The sequence below is a fragment of the Fibroporia radiculosa genome, assembly GCF_000313525.1.
Source record: "Fibroporia radiculosa TFFH 294 genomic supercontigs, scaffold2057, whole genome shotgun sequence".
In the NCBI taxonomy this organism is placed as follows: Eukaryota; Fungi; Basidiomycota; class Agaricomycetes; order Polyporales; family Fibroporiaceae; genus Fibroporia; species Fibroporia radiculosa.
This window is the reverse complement of record NW_012133331.1, coordinates 95267-110875: the sequence shown is the minus strand read 5'-3', so window position 1 is coordinate 110875 and position 15609 is coordinate 95267. Positions and strand designations below refer to the sequence as shown.

The following is a 15609-nucleotide window of genomic DNA, read 5'->3' as shown; positions in this document are numbered from 1 at the left end:
GGCGGAAACGTCTCGTGATGGATGGGCGAATGCTGCGTCCAGGCAACCACGCGGCGGGCAAGAATGAGTGGAGCGTCGTGGCCGCCGTCGAGAGCATGCATGGGCAGAGAACGTCGCGCGGGTCGAGGACGGGAGGGCAGCCGGGGCGGTTAGGCAGAGAGGGGCTCGAGTGAGCCGCGTTTGGAACCGGGAGATAAGGTGATGGGACAACACGCTTGGGTCGGAGTTCGCCATGGCCAGTGACGAGCTCCTGCGATGTGGCCTGCCTGGTCCGGCGCACGCGTGCGAACCAAGTCCGAGCTGGGCTGTCGGCTCTGGCGCTCGCAAAACCCCTTGTCAACGCCCCCGGCCGCGGCCTTCCCACAACCCTCATCATCACTGCCCCCGTCGGCCGCGAGCCCCTCATCCTCCTCCCCCTCCCCCGAGACTCCCTCTTCATGTCGCCCGCCGCCGACCTCGACGAGCCCATGGCGTCCACCTCTCACTCCCCGCTCGTCGCCAGCGACGACAGTGACAACTCCATGCAGATCGACTCTGACTCCGACACGAAGAGGATGACCGACGTTGACGCCGAGGGTGAAGAGGTCGACGAAGATGACGCCCAACCGGTCGCGAAACCCAATGGCCACTCCTCTTCTTATATGAAGAACCGTGCGGTATGTTGTCTAGTCTGTATGCTTGTGGAGGGTCGTGTTGAAGAATCTCGGTAGATCAAGGATGACGAAGATTCAGTGAGTTCCTGCCATCCGGTTCCAATTCATACTCAGCCGGTTTTGATAGGGCTATGAAGACGACCCCGATGACGATGACGACAATGAAGCGGATGCATCATACGCAGATGAAGAATATGGCACGGCGAAGAAGAAGGCACCTAAAAAGAAGAAGCAGCCGTTGAAGCCGAAAGGTATGTTTTCGATTTTTCTTCACTTGTGATCATGTATATGTTAAGGCTACGGCGTTATGTTGTAGTTGTATCGCGCCACTCGGATTCGGATTCAGATTCAGACTACGGCTCGCGTTCGAAGAAGAAGAAGAAAGCCAGAACATCGCGGGACGAGTTACGGGTGTCTAGTAGAGGTGGGAGGGTACCAAACTATGTGGACGACGTAGCAGACTTCGAGCAGTTCGACGAGGATGAAGTAGAGACAGCGACTTTTGTGGAGTCCCATGCGGAGCCGTTGCATGAGATAGAAGCAGTTCTTGGTCATTGCCGGGACGAAGGGCATGAAGATGATTCTGAAGATGATTGGCAACACAACATTGTACGTTTCTCGAGGCCGACCATTATACCCTACAGTCAGGTTAACGTCGCAAATGCAGCGATTCCACATCAAATGGAAGAATTTCTCCCATTTGCACAACACGGATGAGGTTTATGAGTTCTTGAAGCGTTATAAGGGGCTGAAACGCGTCGACAACTATGTCAAGGCGTACAAAGCATATAATGACCGTCTCGCTTCTCCAGAGCTGTCCCGCGAGGATAAAGAAGTACTTCTTCTCGACAGGGAGCGAGAAAAGGAAGAGCTTGAGACTTTCAAGACTGTGGATCGGATTATTGCCCAACGCGAGAACGAGGCAGGACAGGTCGAGTACTTTTGCAAGTGGAACGGCCTCAATTACGAGCATTGTACTTGGGAGGTCCAGGACGAGATACGGCCTATTGCGAAAGAGCAGCTCGATGTATATCGGCAGCGAGAAGCGGAGGCTAGGTTCCCATTTAAAAGTATGAATTATCCCAGACATCAGCGCCCGACCTTCAAGAAGATTACGGAGGACCCCGAATACTTAACGGCGACGGGAGGCCAGTTGAAAGATTTCCAGTTGACGGGTCTTAACTGGCTCGCCTATCTCTGGAGTAAAGGGGAGAACGGCATCCTTGCAGATGAGATGGGTCTCGGCAAGGTTTGTTAGGTGCTACATGCTGCCGTGTTAACTCCGTATTCACTACTTTTCTTTTGCAGACAGTTCAAACGGTCTCTTTCCTTTCGTATCTCTTCCACGAAATGCGCCAATATGGGCCGTTCCTTGTGATCGTGCCTCTCTCAACTATTACTGCATGGCAGTCACAATTCGCGACCTGGGCGCCGGATCTCAACGTCATCACTTACATTGGTACGGCTGCCGCTCGGGAAGTCATTCGTGGCTATGAATTTGGTCCATCAAACAAGAAGCTCAGGATGAACGTACTACTGACGACATATGAGATCACACTCAGAGACTCGAAGGAACTCGGCGACATCAAGTGGCAAGTGCTTTCTGTTGACGAGGTGCGTAATAAGGTATCATGTACTTGGGCACCACTCTTGATGGATGGTGGCGATATCAGGCACACCGGTTGAAAAACTCAGAGAGTCAACTCTACGAGGCGCTGAGATCTTTCTCTGCCGCGTCCAAACTCCTTATTACTGGCACACCCCTGCAAAACAACGTGAAGGGTATGGTATCACTTGAACATTGGTGGACGATGATTGATTTTGAAAGCTGACAGAGTTACTGTCCTTGATGCATTTTCTCATGCCAGAAAAGTGTGAGTGGGAGTGAGCTGTTCTATCTTACTTTCACTGATCTCTTGACGTAGTCCATTTGTCGAATGAATTCGACTTGACCGATGTTGATCATGAGGAGAAGATCAAGGAGCTACACAAACAACTTGAATCCCTCATGCTAAGACGTCTTAAGCGCGACGTTTTAACTGAGCTGCCTACAAAGAGCGAGCGTATTTTGCGGGTGGAAATGAGTGGTTTGCAAACGCACTTCTACAAGAACATTCTGACGAAGGTATGAGGCCTTCTTTAATATGTCCTCTATTGCGTAGGTGCTCAATGTTTCATCTTCCCAGAATTTTCAGGGTCTGGTGAAGAGTGCTAATGGTAACAACAACATTAGTCTGCTCAACATCGGTCAGTAATCCTCATGCTGTTCATGTTGATTGTTTTTTTATATCGAAGTTATAGCGATGGAGTTGAAAAAGGCTGCGAACCATCCATATCTTTTTGACGGTGCAGAGACCAAGACTGACAACGAAGAAGAAACCCTAAAAGGTCTTGTCATGAGTAGCGGAAAGATGGTTCTGCTTGATAAGCTACTCGCCCGACTTCGACAAGACGGTCACCGCGTTCTCATTTTCAGTCAAATGGTCCGAATGCTTGATATTCTCACAGATTACATGGTGATGCGCGGATACCAGCACCAACGTTTAGATGGCATGATATCGTCCGAGTTGCGCAAGAAAGCCATTGCCCATTTCAATTCCCCCGGTTCAACTGATTTCGCGTTCTTGCTGTCAACACGCGCAGGAGGGCTGGGCATTAACCTCGAGACGGCAGACACCGTCATCATCTTCGACGTGAGTGTTTTTGTAAAGAGCGGAGTGAATAGGACGTTGCTAATGCCGCCGTCGGGTAGAGTGACTGGAATCCTCAAAACGACCTGCAGGCTATGGCGCGCGCTCATCGTATAGGCCAGAAGTCGCATGTTAGTGTGTACCGTTTCGTGAGCAAAGACACGATGGAAGAGGACGTTTTAGAACGGGCCAAGAAGAAGATGGTGCTGGAATATGCCAGTGAGTCCCGTTGCAACGAGGTCATCGCCTGCTTGATGACGACATGTCCGCACAGTCATTAACCAGATGGACACGTCGCAAGCACACCTTAGCTCGAAGGGCGGTGCATCGACGAAGGATCCATCCAAGCCCAATGACCTGAGCAAGGACGAGCTGCATGCTGTGTTAAAATACGGTGCTCAGAAGATGTGCGTTGTACTCGACGCAATGTCCTCCCTGCGCTGACCATATGGATTGGCAGTTTCGATAAAGATGACAGCCAACAAAGCAAGAAGCTAGACGAAATGGACCTCGACGACATTCTCAACCGTGCAGAAGACCACGAGACGATGGCAAATACAGGGGAGGGCGCGTCCCTTGGCGGTGAAGGTTTCCTTGCCCAATTCGCCAATGTCAGCGACGTGAAGAACGACATGAGCTGGGAGGACATCATCCCTCTCGATGAGCGACAACGGTTCGAACGTGAGGAGGATCAGCGTCGAGCAGAGGAGCTTGCTGCTGAAGAGACAAAGGATCGCAAGCGGTCGCATGCCCCCGTCTCATATGAAGGCATGGATGTAGACCATACCACTCCAGCACAGGCTCCCAAGAAACCGAAGCATCCTGCACCCCAGCGAAAATCCGCGAGCCAGAAAGCGATGGAACTAAAGGAGCGAGATGTTCGCGTTCTCATCCGTAGTCTTCAACGGTGGGGTGACATCCGACAGCGTTACGACGTCATTGTGAGCTCTCTCTAAATGCTTTGTATGCGATTTTGCTAATGCTCGATATTTAGGTTCACGAATCCAAATTGCAGGATAAGAACAGAGGGATGATCATGGACACCGCAGATGATATCATTGAACTGTGCGCCAGAGCCGTCGAGGAGAACAACGCTGAGAAGCGAGCGCGAATCGCTGCAGGGGAGACTCTGACGAATGCGCAGAAGAGCAAAGCGGTTTTGGTCACATACAGGAATGTCGGGAACATCAACGCGGAAACGGTGCTCTCTCGACATCGCGATCTTCGTATTTTGTACGAGTACCTCCATGAATTGGCTGACGTTTACACCTGGCAAATTCCCATAGACAATATTCGGCCTACGCTCAACTGGTCAGGACGGTGGGGCCCTCAAGAAGATTCGATGCTGTTGGTTGGCGCATATCTCTACGGTTTCGGGAATTGGGAAACCATGGCAAAGGATCCCAAATTAGGATTGGATGGTAAATTCTTCCTGGAGGAAGGCAAGAAGGGTGAAGACGCAGCCAGCAAACCCATCCCGAACGCTATCCATCTTGTCCGGCGTGGAGATTTCTTGCTCAGTATTCTCCGGGAGCACGACGAAAAGTTGCGAGCAATTACGTCGAATTTACGCAAAGGTCATGCGTTAGGCATGTCCGCGTCGCCTCCTCCGCCTCTGGCTTCATCTTCCTACGGCGGGAGCCTGAAGCGTCGTGCGGAGAGCGAAGCAGTTGCCTCTGTGGACGAAGGCAGTTCTAAGAGACGGAAGCGGCGACCAACGCCAACCTTCACGGACTCTTCCTCATCGGATGAATGGTCAGTATATGTTGGGTACACGTTTGAATTGAACTCATCCGTGTTTGCGTAGTCCATCGATGGATGAAGCTTCCACCAAGGAAGAATTGAGACCCGTTAAGAAACAGCTGGTGTGTTTTGTGATTTCCCCCTCGCTTGTAGATTGAATTTATCCTTTTTTTTTATTACAGAAAAATCTCAAGCTGTCGGGGGGCGATATGCCACGAGATGATAAAGTCGCCATACTGAAGGAGTCTCTTGCTGCCATTGGCAAGCGTATAGAGCTGGTTCTCACGCAGAAGCAGGCAGCTGGTGAAGACCGGGACAAATGGCGCCGACATCTCTGGACGTAAGTCCTCTCAATTAGTTGTTGCGATCTAAAATCTTATTATTTTTGCAGGTTCGTCACGTTGTTCTGGCCCAAAAAGGTTAAGGCAGGCAAGCTGGAAGAGATTCATGCCAAGATGGTCATGAAGGAGAGTGCACCGCGTGCATCTTCAAGCGACGGGCCAAGCGTAGCCAAGAAGCCACGCTTGAGTACCAGTTCCAGCACTGTCGCACCATCTCGTAGTGGTGGTTCGATACCGTCCGCGTCGACACCGTCTTCCCATGTGAATGGCAAGTATCGGTGATAGAGAGCCTCATTGACTTGCTTACGCTTAGTCTTCGCTGGAGTGGTCCGCGTACTCTGCACATACCCATACTGTATCGTTGGTTAACCCACACTTACCTCAATTATGGCGACAGGTGCCTACGACGTCTAATTTGCTCTGCCAAATCATGGACGCTGGCTGGTGTGTACGCTCGTCGCTACATCGTCTCCGTATATTTGCAACTGTTAATTTGCTCCGTATCACATCCTCCTGTGTATTTCATGCATCGCAACCCTCGGGACCACCTGTTTTCATACTATACCGTTGGCTCAATGTGTTTTCAGTAGTAGTTACCGTGTACCAAGTACAATATTGATCGTTATCGCGTTATTTGGCCATGTCGATGGCTGCGATACCCAATATAGAAACAGGAATCAAGAAATGGGAACTATCTATATGTACTACATTTCACCAACTGAGCTCATCAAAGAGATATCCCACTTGATGCAATCGACGACCTGACACTACTAATACAAATCACTGACAACGGGACGACACGGATCTACATACAACCATGAACAACCAAGATAGTGAGAGGGTGTTTTCACATTAGCCAGTGGCCAACATCTGCAGACCCTAGGAACTCTAAGTAGGGCTAGCGACCAATAGCACTTCGTCCGGCCGTCGGAGCGCACCAGGCGCGGCCTATGGATGTGTACTTCATTCACTGTGAGACATATTCAGGCAACAAGGTGGCTTCAGTGACGCGACGGCTAGCGAGTCACATTGATCCTGCGAGACTAAACAATGAGTACATTTAAGGGACTGGGATGCGATCCATAGTGAAATGTACGCACTCTCGCCCTGAAACGTGTATAGCTGGTCGTATCGTGCCAGAGCTTCTCCTGCGCTGCCGCGTTCCGACAGTGACACTCACAAGTGGCTGTCGTTCAGCGGGCGCCGCGGTCCCGGATTGTGCAGGGAATGGGACGGAGGACGACGACGGGCCTGGCTGGCTGTGCCGCGAATCAGAGTAGCGTCGATGTGAGCTTCGGCGCGCGCGCTGGGCAGTTGGCGAGGGCTGCGAGTTGTCTGAAGCACGGGCAGCTTTTTTGCCCCGGCCGGAACCAGCATGTCAGTCTTGCACTTTCATTGGCCGCAGGCGGAATCAGCGCACCTTCGACGACCTTTGCGTCCGCCTCGCGGTGGAAGCTCTCCATGAGCGCGGTGAACCGCCGCACCTGCCAGGCGAGCTGGCTGGCACGCGCGTAGTTGCCCTGGCTTTGGGCCCACTTCCGTTCCTCCTTAAATCGTCGGCGCTCAGAATCCGCAAGGCTGGCGCGTGCCCGGAGGATAGCCACTGCACGCTCCTGTGGCGTCATCCTGCCCTCCGGATCGATTGATGAGGGGACGGAGTCGAGCGAGATGGAAGGAGCGGTGCTGGCGTAGGTGAGTGCGGGTGTAATGGGACGTACTTCTAGCCGGCGCGAGTCGCGTTCTCGATCTCTGGCACGATCGCGGTCATCCGTGTCACGTCGTTTGTGTCCGTGGCTGCGACCGAACGAGACAAGCCGGAGTCGTTTCGACTCGTGTGTTTCTCGGATTGGTGTGGCGAGAGTCGTACGTTCGCGTTCTTTGGGTAGTGATCCGTCCTCGAATACACGAGCGAGCAGATCTGTCACAGCAACACCCAGCGCCACACCAAGGAGGGTACAGACGCACTGTGTAGTGTCATAAGTGCGAGAGTAGTCGAGAAGCAGCTTCGCGGTGATACCGACTCCGACAGGGATCACCAGCAGAAAAATATGATTGAGAGCGGCGTGTAGGAGAACCCCCTGGAAAAGTCCATTGAGGAGGAAGTCCTGTGTGGATAGAGGTTCGTTGGCATTGGGAAATACTGATTTCAGGAGGATACGCGCGCCGAGCGCGCAAAGGAGCGGGAGACTGGTCGTGAATTCCATAGAAATGGGAAGAGTTCATATGAGCATTAGATGTCGCAGATACGGAGAGATGGAGGGTATCAGCAGTGGTAGATGACTCGCTGCTGCCAGCGCAAGAGTCGGAGACTTGACAAGCGAGTAGCAATCGACGGCCAATGCAACTCAACCTTGCAATGAGGCAGAACGCCGCCCACGTGACCGCGCAGACAATCCAACGGTCCGCTTCACGCTCGTCGCTCGCTCACTCATAGGATACATGCAGTTAGTCCAAATATCAGCATTATTACAGTAAGATACATCATACACAGTCTCAAACTTCCGTATCCTTGTAATTCGCCATAGGATCCTCCATCATCCGTCGGTTCATTCGATATGCCTCTGCAGCAGTGATCAGTACGCGAAAACATCTACGGGTCTCGCACACACTCACCGAGCTCCTCTTGAGTGACCTCATGGCTCCCTCCCTGGGACCCCTTTTGTCGCTTGCCAAACCGATCATCCCCATCCTCTCCTCTCGCCTTCCTTTTCTTCTCGTCGCTGATCGCCTCCGCCAAACGATTCTTGTCAAGGACGATCTCCCCTTCGCCCAACCGCGCTCTCGAGAACAACTCCTCCGCCTTCTTTTTTCGATCTTCTGCTGACGACGCAGGCACATTTTCCGGTGGGGGTGTGGAGTTGGACATGGTGGACTTGAGGAGATTCTTGGTACTCGACGCGTGAGCAGCTTCTTTCCCTGCCTCTCCAGTACAGTAAGACAGATGAACGATTGAATGGCAACAGGCGAAGCCCCATTCTCCCGATGCCATGTCATACCATGAGCCCCACACCGCAGTGTGATTGTTGACATAGACTTGAAAGCGCGTGTCAGGCAGATCAGCTCCTGAGATTAGTGTAATAACATACCGTCCTCCTGGTATTTCGATCTCGTCATCGCCCGCTCTTTACCTTTGATGACCTGGCCTGTTCGAGAGAATTCGACATACTCCTCAGTCTGACCCAGTAATAGCTCTTTGGGGGCTTTCTCCAAATACTCCTCACCACCGTACTTGGCTAGGATACTGACTTTATTCATGTCTTTGAGCTGCTCTTTCTTTTGCTGGAATTCTTGGTGAAGGAGTTGTCCTTGTGTAGGATTAGCATTCATATGGACGTCGTTTCCCCGGGCGGCGGCATTCCAAGCAAATAGCTGGAGCTTCTGGACCTCGGGAGCTTCACCCGAATACCTCAAGAAGTTGTCACCAGCGAATATAGCCTGACCAGCACATTATTAACGGAGAGCTCCTGCATGCATCGAGGGCACTCACTTCCTCGGGGGTTACATTCTTGACTGGATTGTCGCGCATAGAACGAGTTTTGGGGTCGTAGTATGCACTCGACGGGTCCAGATTGATGAGGTACTTTGCCGTGTCTTCACGAATACGCAGGTTACGGACCGTGATACGAGTTTTTGTGTCCAATTTCTGTCCTACCGCATCAGCAGCCTCAGCATACTTGTCAGCGTCCTCATCCTCTTCGTCACTGCTCCCGAAATCGTCGTCTTTACCCTCGCCTTTCTCCTTCCCTGCCTTTGCGACCTTCCGTACAGCTGCGAGATCCGTCGTGGTCTGCTTATCAATCTCCTCCTCGCGCAATCTCTGCCGCGCCGCCTCGACTGCAGCATATTCGTCATATACTTTCTTGTGCTCTGCGGGGTCGTACCCATTCCATCTGTCTCGCTTTGCGTCATACCCGGTGGAGATATCCTGAATAACTTCATCTGGCGCAATATCTTTGTTTGTGAACTTTGCACCGCGACGCCTCGGTCGCTCGGGACAATCCAGTCGCTTGTGAGTTAGCGCACCACAGTTCTCACATGCGCCCTTGCGAAACTTCTTCGCTGCCGGACCCGCCTTCGCCCCTCGGTCGTACCAGTTGTCGAGCTTATCTGCGGAGCGATCATATTCAGGGATACGTTGGTGGCTAAGAGACGGTGCTCCAGTGTCGAGGTACCACGGCGCTTGGGCAATATACTCTGATGTAGGAGACAGGGACGGTCAGAGTATCAGACACTGTGGAATGATATGCGCAAGAAATAGACGTACGAGGAATATGGGGATTAATGGGTTTGCCTTCCTCATCCAAAGCTGCCGGTGCAGTTCCAGCTTTCCGAGCAGCGTCTAGGTCTTTTTGTCGGCGGAACTCCTCACGAGACAACTTTCCGGTGGCTACAAAAATATAAGATATGTGGATATCGTAACAAGATAAAAAATTGCATACCTGAAGCGGAAGCCATTGATGTAAGAGGTAGTAGCTGCTTGTAGGTGCCACTGCACAGCGCTCAACTCACTTCGACGGCTTAATAAGCGCAAACGAGTAAAGAGCCAAAAAAATAAACTGACAGTGACGAGATTCGAACTCGCGCGGGAAACCCATCACGGATCGGATTGCATGAACCTAAACGTGACGCCGTAACCACTTGGCTACACTGCCTTGAGTATGTTCGCCAGTGTGTCGCCATACCCGTCAACAAATGTTGCTGTGGTGGTCTCAGGACGTTGTCGTTGTCCCGGCGATGCGCTCAGATCTCTCTACCTGCAGAAGGAGGTCCCACCACGGGAGACGAGGTCTGCGGCCCAGCGGGCGCGGATGTGAGACAGATTGGATGAGCCACGTGGAAAGTTGTCGAGACGCCCATTATAGAAGAAATAGCCGAATTTATGCCCGCGGACTGTGCTGTACTCTTCAACTTGGATCCGCATCGTCCACACCGCCGTCCACGATGCACTCCCTCCCTGCGCGCCCTCTTGGTCCCCGCACGATCCAGCGCGCATCCTCTCCCTCTCCCTTTGGTCTTCCAGAGATTGCCCCTCTCACCATTCGCAAACCTTCCCCTCGTCCCAAGCTGAAGCTACCTAAGATTGACTATGACAAGATCGAAGGTGGTGCATTCCAGGGTGACTATATCGGTGGCGGCCAGCCTTTGTCACTCACTTCTCAGTCAAATGCCGATGGGTCTGGCGACCTGACTCTTCGTCCCGACCAGACCGTATCTCCCCACCCTCGCCCAGCTGCCGTCTCCATGGACAGCCTACGACAAACTGTAGAGGAGTTCGACCAGTACTCTGACGACATTCTCGAGGAGCTTAGCCGATTAGGCGAGGGTGCGGGCGGTGCTGTGTATAAAATTAGGGACAAACGCACAGGGAAGATCATGGCTCGCAAAACAATCACTACCCTTGAAGCACCTATGAAGCAGCTTCTGCGTGAAATCAAGATCACGTCGACAACCTCACACATCAATATTATCCATTTTTATGGCGCATACATCTCACCGTCCTCTAGCGAGGTCAAGGTGGTCATGGAGTTCTGCGAGGGCGGTAGCCTCGAATCTGTCGGCAAACGGATGAAGGAGATTGGCGGACGAGTCGGCGAGAAAGTCGCAGGGCGGCTCTCAGAAGGGGTGAGCGCTGTCTCTCCATCGCAACGCTTGGGAACGCCAGCTGATGCTGATGGGTGTCGCAGATCCTACAAGGCCTCGCCTATCTTCACAAGCAGAAGACAATTCACCGTGACATCAAGCCGTCGAACATTCTCCTCACAAGAGAGGGTGTTGTCAAGCTATGCGATTTTGGTGTTTCGGGAGAACTTGTGAATTCGGTGGCGGGCACTTTCACCGGTACAAGCCTCTACATGGCGGTAAGTAGCTCATTGTGATCACAGCTTGAGACGCGATGCTTAATGTTAGCATATCTCTCAAGCCGGAACGTCTATCCGGCTTGGAATACACAATCAGATCCGATGTATGGTCCACGGGCGTATCGCTGCTCGAGCTGGTCCAAAATAGATTTCCCTTCCCCAGCGATCTCGCCGCGATTGAGCTCATGATGTACATAACACAGTATGAGGTTCGTTTGCTACCGAATCTCAGCTGGGTTGCTTCTGATGATTCGATGCTTGGGTTTCTCACATTCTAGCCGCCAGAGCTCGAGGACGAGGAGGACATCACATGGAGCTACGAGATGAAGGACTTTATTAAGGCATTGTACGTTTTGGGCCGCCGTCTACCCATGTGAGATGACTAACATGAAAGTCTAGACTCACTCGAGACCCCTTAAAGCGACCAACACCAAAGGACATGCTCGCACACCCTTGGATTGTGAATATGATGAAATATGAAGCCAAAATGGCCTCGTGGATACGACAGGTATGGGGCTGGCCAAAGGGCAGAAGGTCTGGTGATGCGTAAGTACTATTCTTACGTTCTCCTTGATCGCGGTGATACCGCAGTTCATTCACATTACTCACTCGTGGGCTCTACCGCAGAATCTCGCGACCGAGTTCAAGTAGGAGCGATCCATCGCTGGATGCGTCAATGGCTAGCCTTTCTCTTGGACCCGGACATGATTCGCCGCCTGCTACAACATGATCAATATCCCCTCGTCGCCAATGATACCTTTTCTGCACTCTTGTACAACTGCTTATGCCCGTCTTGCACCATCTCGCACTGAATCTCATGAATCTCTCTGGACAACTCTAGCCAACTTGCTTTTCCCTGTTTGTCTGACACATCCTCCACGCTTCCTTCTCTTAATATATTCCACTTTCCCAACTTTGTTACTTTACCCTTCACATGCACATTCAAAAGCTACATCGCATTCCTACGCGTCCTTTGGTTCAAATCGGCTTCTATACGTAGATTCGAAAGCGGAGGCAATTGGTGAAATTGTGGAGGTACTGTCGCTGTACCTGACCTGCCTGTGAGTGGGATGTGATATGAAAACTACCAGGACGTCGGACATTGTTTGGCCATATGACGTATGTATACTATGCTCTGTAATTTTCGTTTGCTTCTGTAGAGTCATGAATGTTGAAGCCTCATCAGGATGCTTGTGCCTCTCATAGCGAATATACGATCCAATTATGCCGTTGCTACAATACATCTATGAGCGAAGTGCGATCGAATATATAGGCCGGACTCGAGCTTGAGGGAGTCAAAAATCCATGGATTCTGTCCTGCTTTGACGTCGAATGCGTGTAGTAAGTGCGGGTAGGTGGAGCTCAGATGGCAAGCCCAGAAATGCTGCTGAGAATACCTTCTGATAGGCTAACATCCAAGCTTCGTACTCTCCATCTCAAGATTTGACAACCAATCCACCATCGACCCTCTCGGGCCCGTTGGTAGTTCGAGCAGCGCTTGCCCTGCCCCTCCGTCCCCTTGTACCCCTTCTGAAACTCTTTCCCTTGGTCTCTTCATGGCCATGAAGTGAGACTTCTCTTATCGCTTCTCGGTGCCTGTTCACACTGTCGTTGTTGAGGGCGATAAGTGCGTCCGCATCTGTAATATTTCTCGACACAGCGCTAGGAAGTCTGACTGTGACCCTTTCGGTGTTAGCGTCAGCGTGTGTCATCATTGAAACCATTCCATCGTCCACGATGCCACTGTGGTAGGATGATAAAGGACTGTGTGCACTGGGAGTACGCTGGCCGTGAGAATGCGGAGTGGGGGGCGAAAGTAAAAAATGCGGCTGAGAATCGCGCACCACCTGACCCGATGGATTTTCCAAAGATAAATTATAAGGGTGGAGAACTCCAGACGACGCTAAGTTCAAGTCTTCTTCTGGTACTGATGATAGACGTCGCTGGATGAGGCGTGCGAGGGGAACTGAGCGAGAGTATTGTTGAGTAGCACCGTGCAAGCGCGCTTGAGACAAGGGAGAACTAGGTAGGATGTTGCCAGCAGAATCAGTCATAGTCCGAGCCGCAGAAACCAGCCCCAAAGGAGTGTTTGGAGGAGGTCGGAGTGAGGCAGAAGATTGCGGGATTTGATTTGCTGAGCGGAGGACTGCCGAGCCAGCGAGGTATTGACTGCGCACGCATTTAGGAAGAGGACTACGAGTATCAACATCGTAAATAGAGGACGTGAGATCTCCTAGATCGTCACCAATCTGAATGGCAGGTGCAAGTGTATGGAGACTAGAAGTTCCCATATTCGAGATGCTGTTCTTTGGAGATTTCGGAAACTGCCTAACAGCGTCCGGATACATATACATATCCGACGTCTGGACGAAGCTAGGCGACAGTCTTGGCCGATTAGATACGGACAGCAATTCTGGAGACAACAGAGAACCTTGGTAGGGAGAGAAGGCTGATGACCATATCGGTGATGAAGAGTTGGGCGGGGTTGGCAGGAGATTCTGTTGTTGCAGCTGTTGTTGGCGGTACTGCTGGGCTATTTCCAGGGCGGAGAGTCTTCGAGGCGGGACGTTACGATGCGAGAACTGAGAAACCTGATTAAGAGAAACTGTATTCATGGGAGAGCGAGACGAGATCAAAGACTTGACAGACGAGGTCACCGGAGACGGGAAGCTACCGATAGATTCAGAGCTCAGAATTGGAGCAGATGATACCAGCGCAGAATCTTTGAACCTTTCAGAACACAACAGCTTAGAATCCCAATGAAGTCCCAGGTCATCTTTCAAGCCAAAAGATCGAAGACCATGTACAGCAGAGCCCAGAGCACTAGTAAAATCGTAGTCACGAAGCTGAGACATGGGTGCGCCTTCAGATTCGACTCTCCTGTCATCTGCAAGCTCGAGTGATTCTTGATAGCGAAGAGCCCTACCAGTCACCCCGTAACGTGGGCGAGACATGACATTATGCACTGCGAGGTCCGAAACGGTAGCACGTTGCAGTGGGGAATCCAGCAATCGAACAGCTTCGCTCGGAGCAGACTTTATAGCTCCAGGTGTTGTATCCTGTAATCCCGGCGTGTGGTGATGCTTGCCCTGCGATGCCCCCTTACGGTAGTGCTGAGAAGGGGAATCCGGGATTAATTCTGAGCGCATCCGACCGACAGGCCCAACTTCGCCCTCCAAGCCCCAAATCATACGGGGTAGGTTGTCCTGTTCCTCAATGATAGTACCCTCAGCCCCGCTAGAGCCTAATTAGTGGCAGAAGCATGACGAAAGTCTAAAACATACGAGGGACATCGAGCATATGGTAGAGATAAGGGGCCATGAAGAGCTGGTATAGGACGGGGAGGTGAGTTGGCCCAGCTGACCCAACCTAGTAAATTTCAGTCACTTGGAATGTAATGAAGGTAGGATAAGACGATAGACCGACCGTCGTCGTCCGGGGGTGTGGGCGGATGACAATCGAGATTATTGTTGCGCAAGAATCCTTCCGAGAGTTTGTCCTTATTCGCAATTATAACGACTGACTCAGGAGACGAGGGCAGAGAGGGCGTATGCGGGATTTCCGAGCCAAGGGAATGCATGCGTCCTCGAGGCTGAACATCTGATCCAGATAGGAGAGATTGGTTTGATAAATTAGTGGACTGAGAATCATCTGCATAAAAACTTGATTCTCCAGGTAGGGGCATAGACACAACGCGCCTTCCCCCTGAATTCTCCTTCACCGAAAATGCCGACTTAGTTTCAGGAAGAGATACGACTCTGGATGGATGACTCCCATGAGCGTGAACGCTAGGTCTTGATGGTTTTTGCAAATATTGGGGTTGCCTTAATGCGCGAGAAGAAGTGGTAATGGACACAACCGAATCCTCCGAGTCCTCTATCGCATCCGAGGCACGGCTATATGCGCTGTGGAATCGAGTCGAGGACCGAGAGTGATCTACCATAGATGAAGAGTGAATAATATCGAATTCAGAAGACACGTCGCAAGAGTAATATACGAGATCAGACACAGCAGCAGCAAGTTTGGTAGGGACCGGACTTCCTAAGTCTGTTTGCACCCCTTGATCGATATAGTGTTTGGTACCATCTTGAAAAGTCTCCATCGTCAACGTTGAAGACACTGTATGACTTAAAGACAGCACTTTTGGGAGGTACGATGTAAGAGCGAAGGTGAGTGTTGACGACAAGACGCGACCGGCGGAGTCCCAAATAAACGAACTGACGTTGACGTCACGCGTCCTCCCTTCATACCAGCGCGTTGGAAGAACAAAAAACTTAAGTCGCTGTTAACATGATATAGTACATCCACTCATTCATAAATAGAA

The 15609-nt window shown here is 51.6% G+C and overlaps 5 protein-coding genes across 5 annotated transcripts; 2 read left to right on the top strand and 3 right to left on the bottom strand.

Moving 5' to 3' along the window:
• Positions 1-437: 437 nt before the first annotated feature.
• Positions 438-5709, top strand: FIBRA_03547 (uncharacterized protein; the record flags this gene model as incomplete). Its single annotated transcript, XM_012325386.1, has 18 exons — positions 438-656; positions 711-731; positions 781-904; positions 970-1262; positions 1321-1902; positions 1962-2267; positions 2327-2435; positions 2489-2527; positions 2579-2778; positions 2840-2900; positions 2955-3346; positions 3406-3562; positions 3618-3750; positions 3804-4284; positions 4338-5098; positions 5151-5208; positions 5269-5426; positions 5478-5709. 18 exons carry the CDS (start codon positions 438-440, stop codon positions 5707-5709), a joined length of 4326 nt encoding a protein of 1441 aa, XP_012180776.1.
• Positions 5710-6698: 989 nt separating this feature from the next.
• Positions 6699-7631, bottom strand: FIBRA_03546 (uncharacterized protein; the record flags this gene model as incomplete). Its single annotated transcript, XM_012325385.1, has 1 exon — positions 6699-7631. The coding sequence occupies one exon, from the start codon at positions 7629-7631 to the stop codon at positions 6699-6701; it is 933 nt and encodes a 310-aa protein (XP_012180775.1).
• A 289-nt stretch (positions 7632-7920) lies between these two features.
• On the bottom strand, positions 7921-9882 carry FIBRA_03545 (uncharacterized protein; the record flags this gene model as incomplete). The annotated part of the gene is made up of 6 exons (XM_012325384.1): positions 7921-7988; positions 8041-8460; positions 8514-8862; positions 8915-9621; positions 9692-9814; positions 9867-9882. 6 exons carry the CDS (start codon positions 9880-9882, stop codon positions 7921-7923), a joined length of 1683 nt encoding a protein of 560 aa, XP_012180774.1.
• Positions 9883-10368: 486 nt separating this feature from the next.
• FIBRA_03544 (uncharacterized protein) lies at positions 10369-11835 on the top strand (the record flags this gene model as incomplete). The annotated part of the gene is made up of 5 exons (XM_012325383.1): positions 10369-11049; positions 11112-11285; positions 11348-11494; positions 11564-11631; positions 11685-11835. The coding sequence occupies 5 exons, from the start codon at positions 10369-10371 to the stop codon at positions 11833-11835; spliced, it is 1221 nt and encodes a 406-aa protein (XP_012180773.1).
• An 886-nt stretch (positions 11836-12721) lies between these two features.
• Positions 12722-15387, bottom strand: FIBRA_03543 (uncharacterized protein; the record flags this gene model as incomplete). Its single annotated transcript, XM_012325382.1, has 3 exons — positions 12722-14522; positions 14570-14654; positions 14712-15387. 3 exons carry the CDS (start codon positions 15385-15387, stop codon positions 12722-12724), a joined length of 2562 nt encoding a protein of 853 aa, XP_012180772.1.
• Positions 15388-15609: the final 222 nt, after the last annotated feature.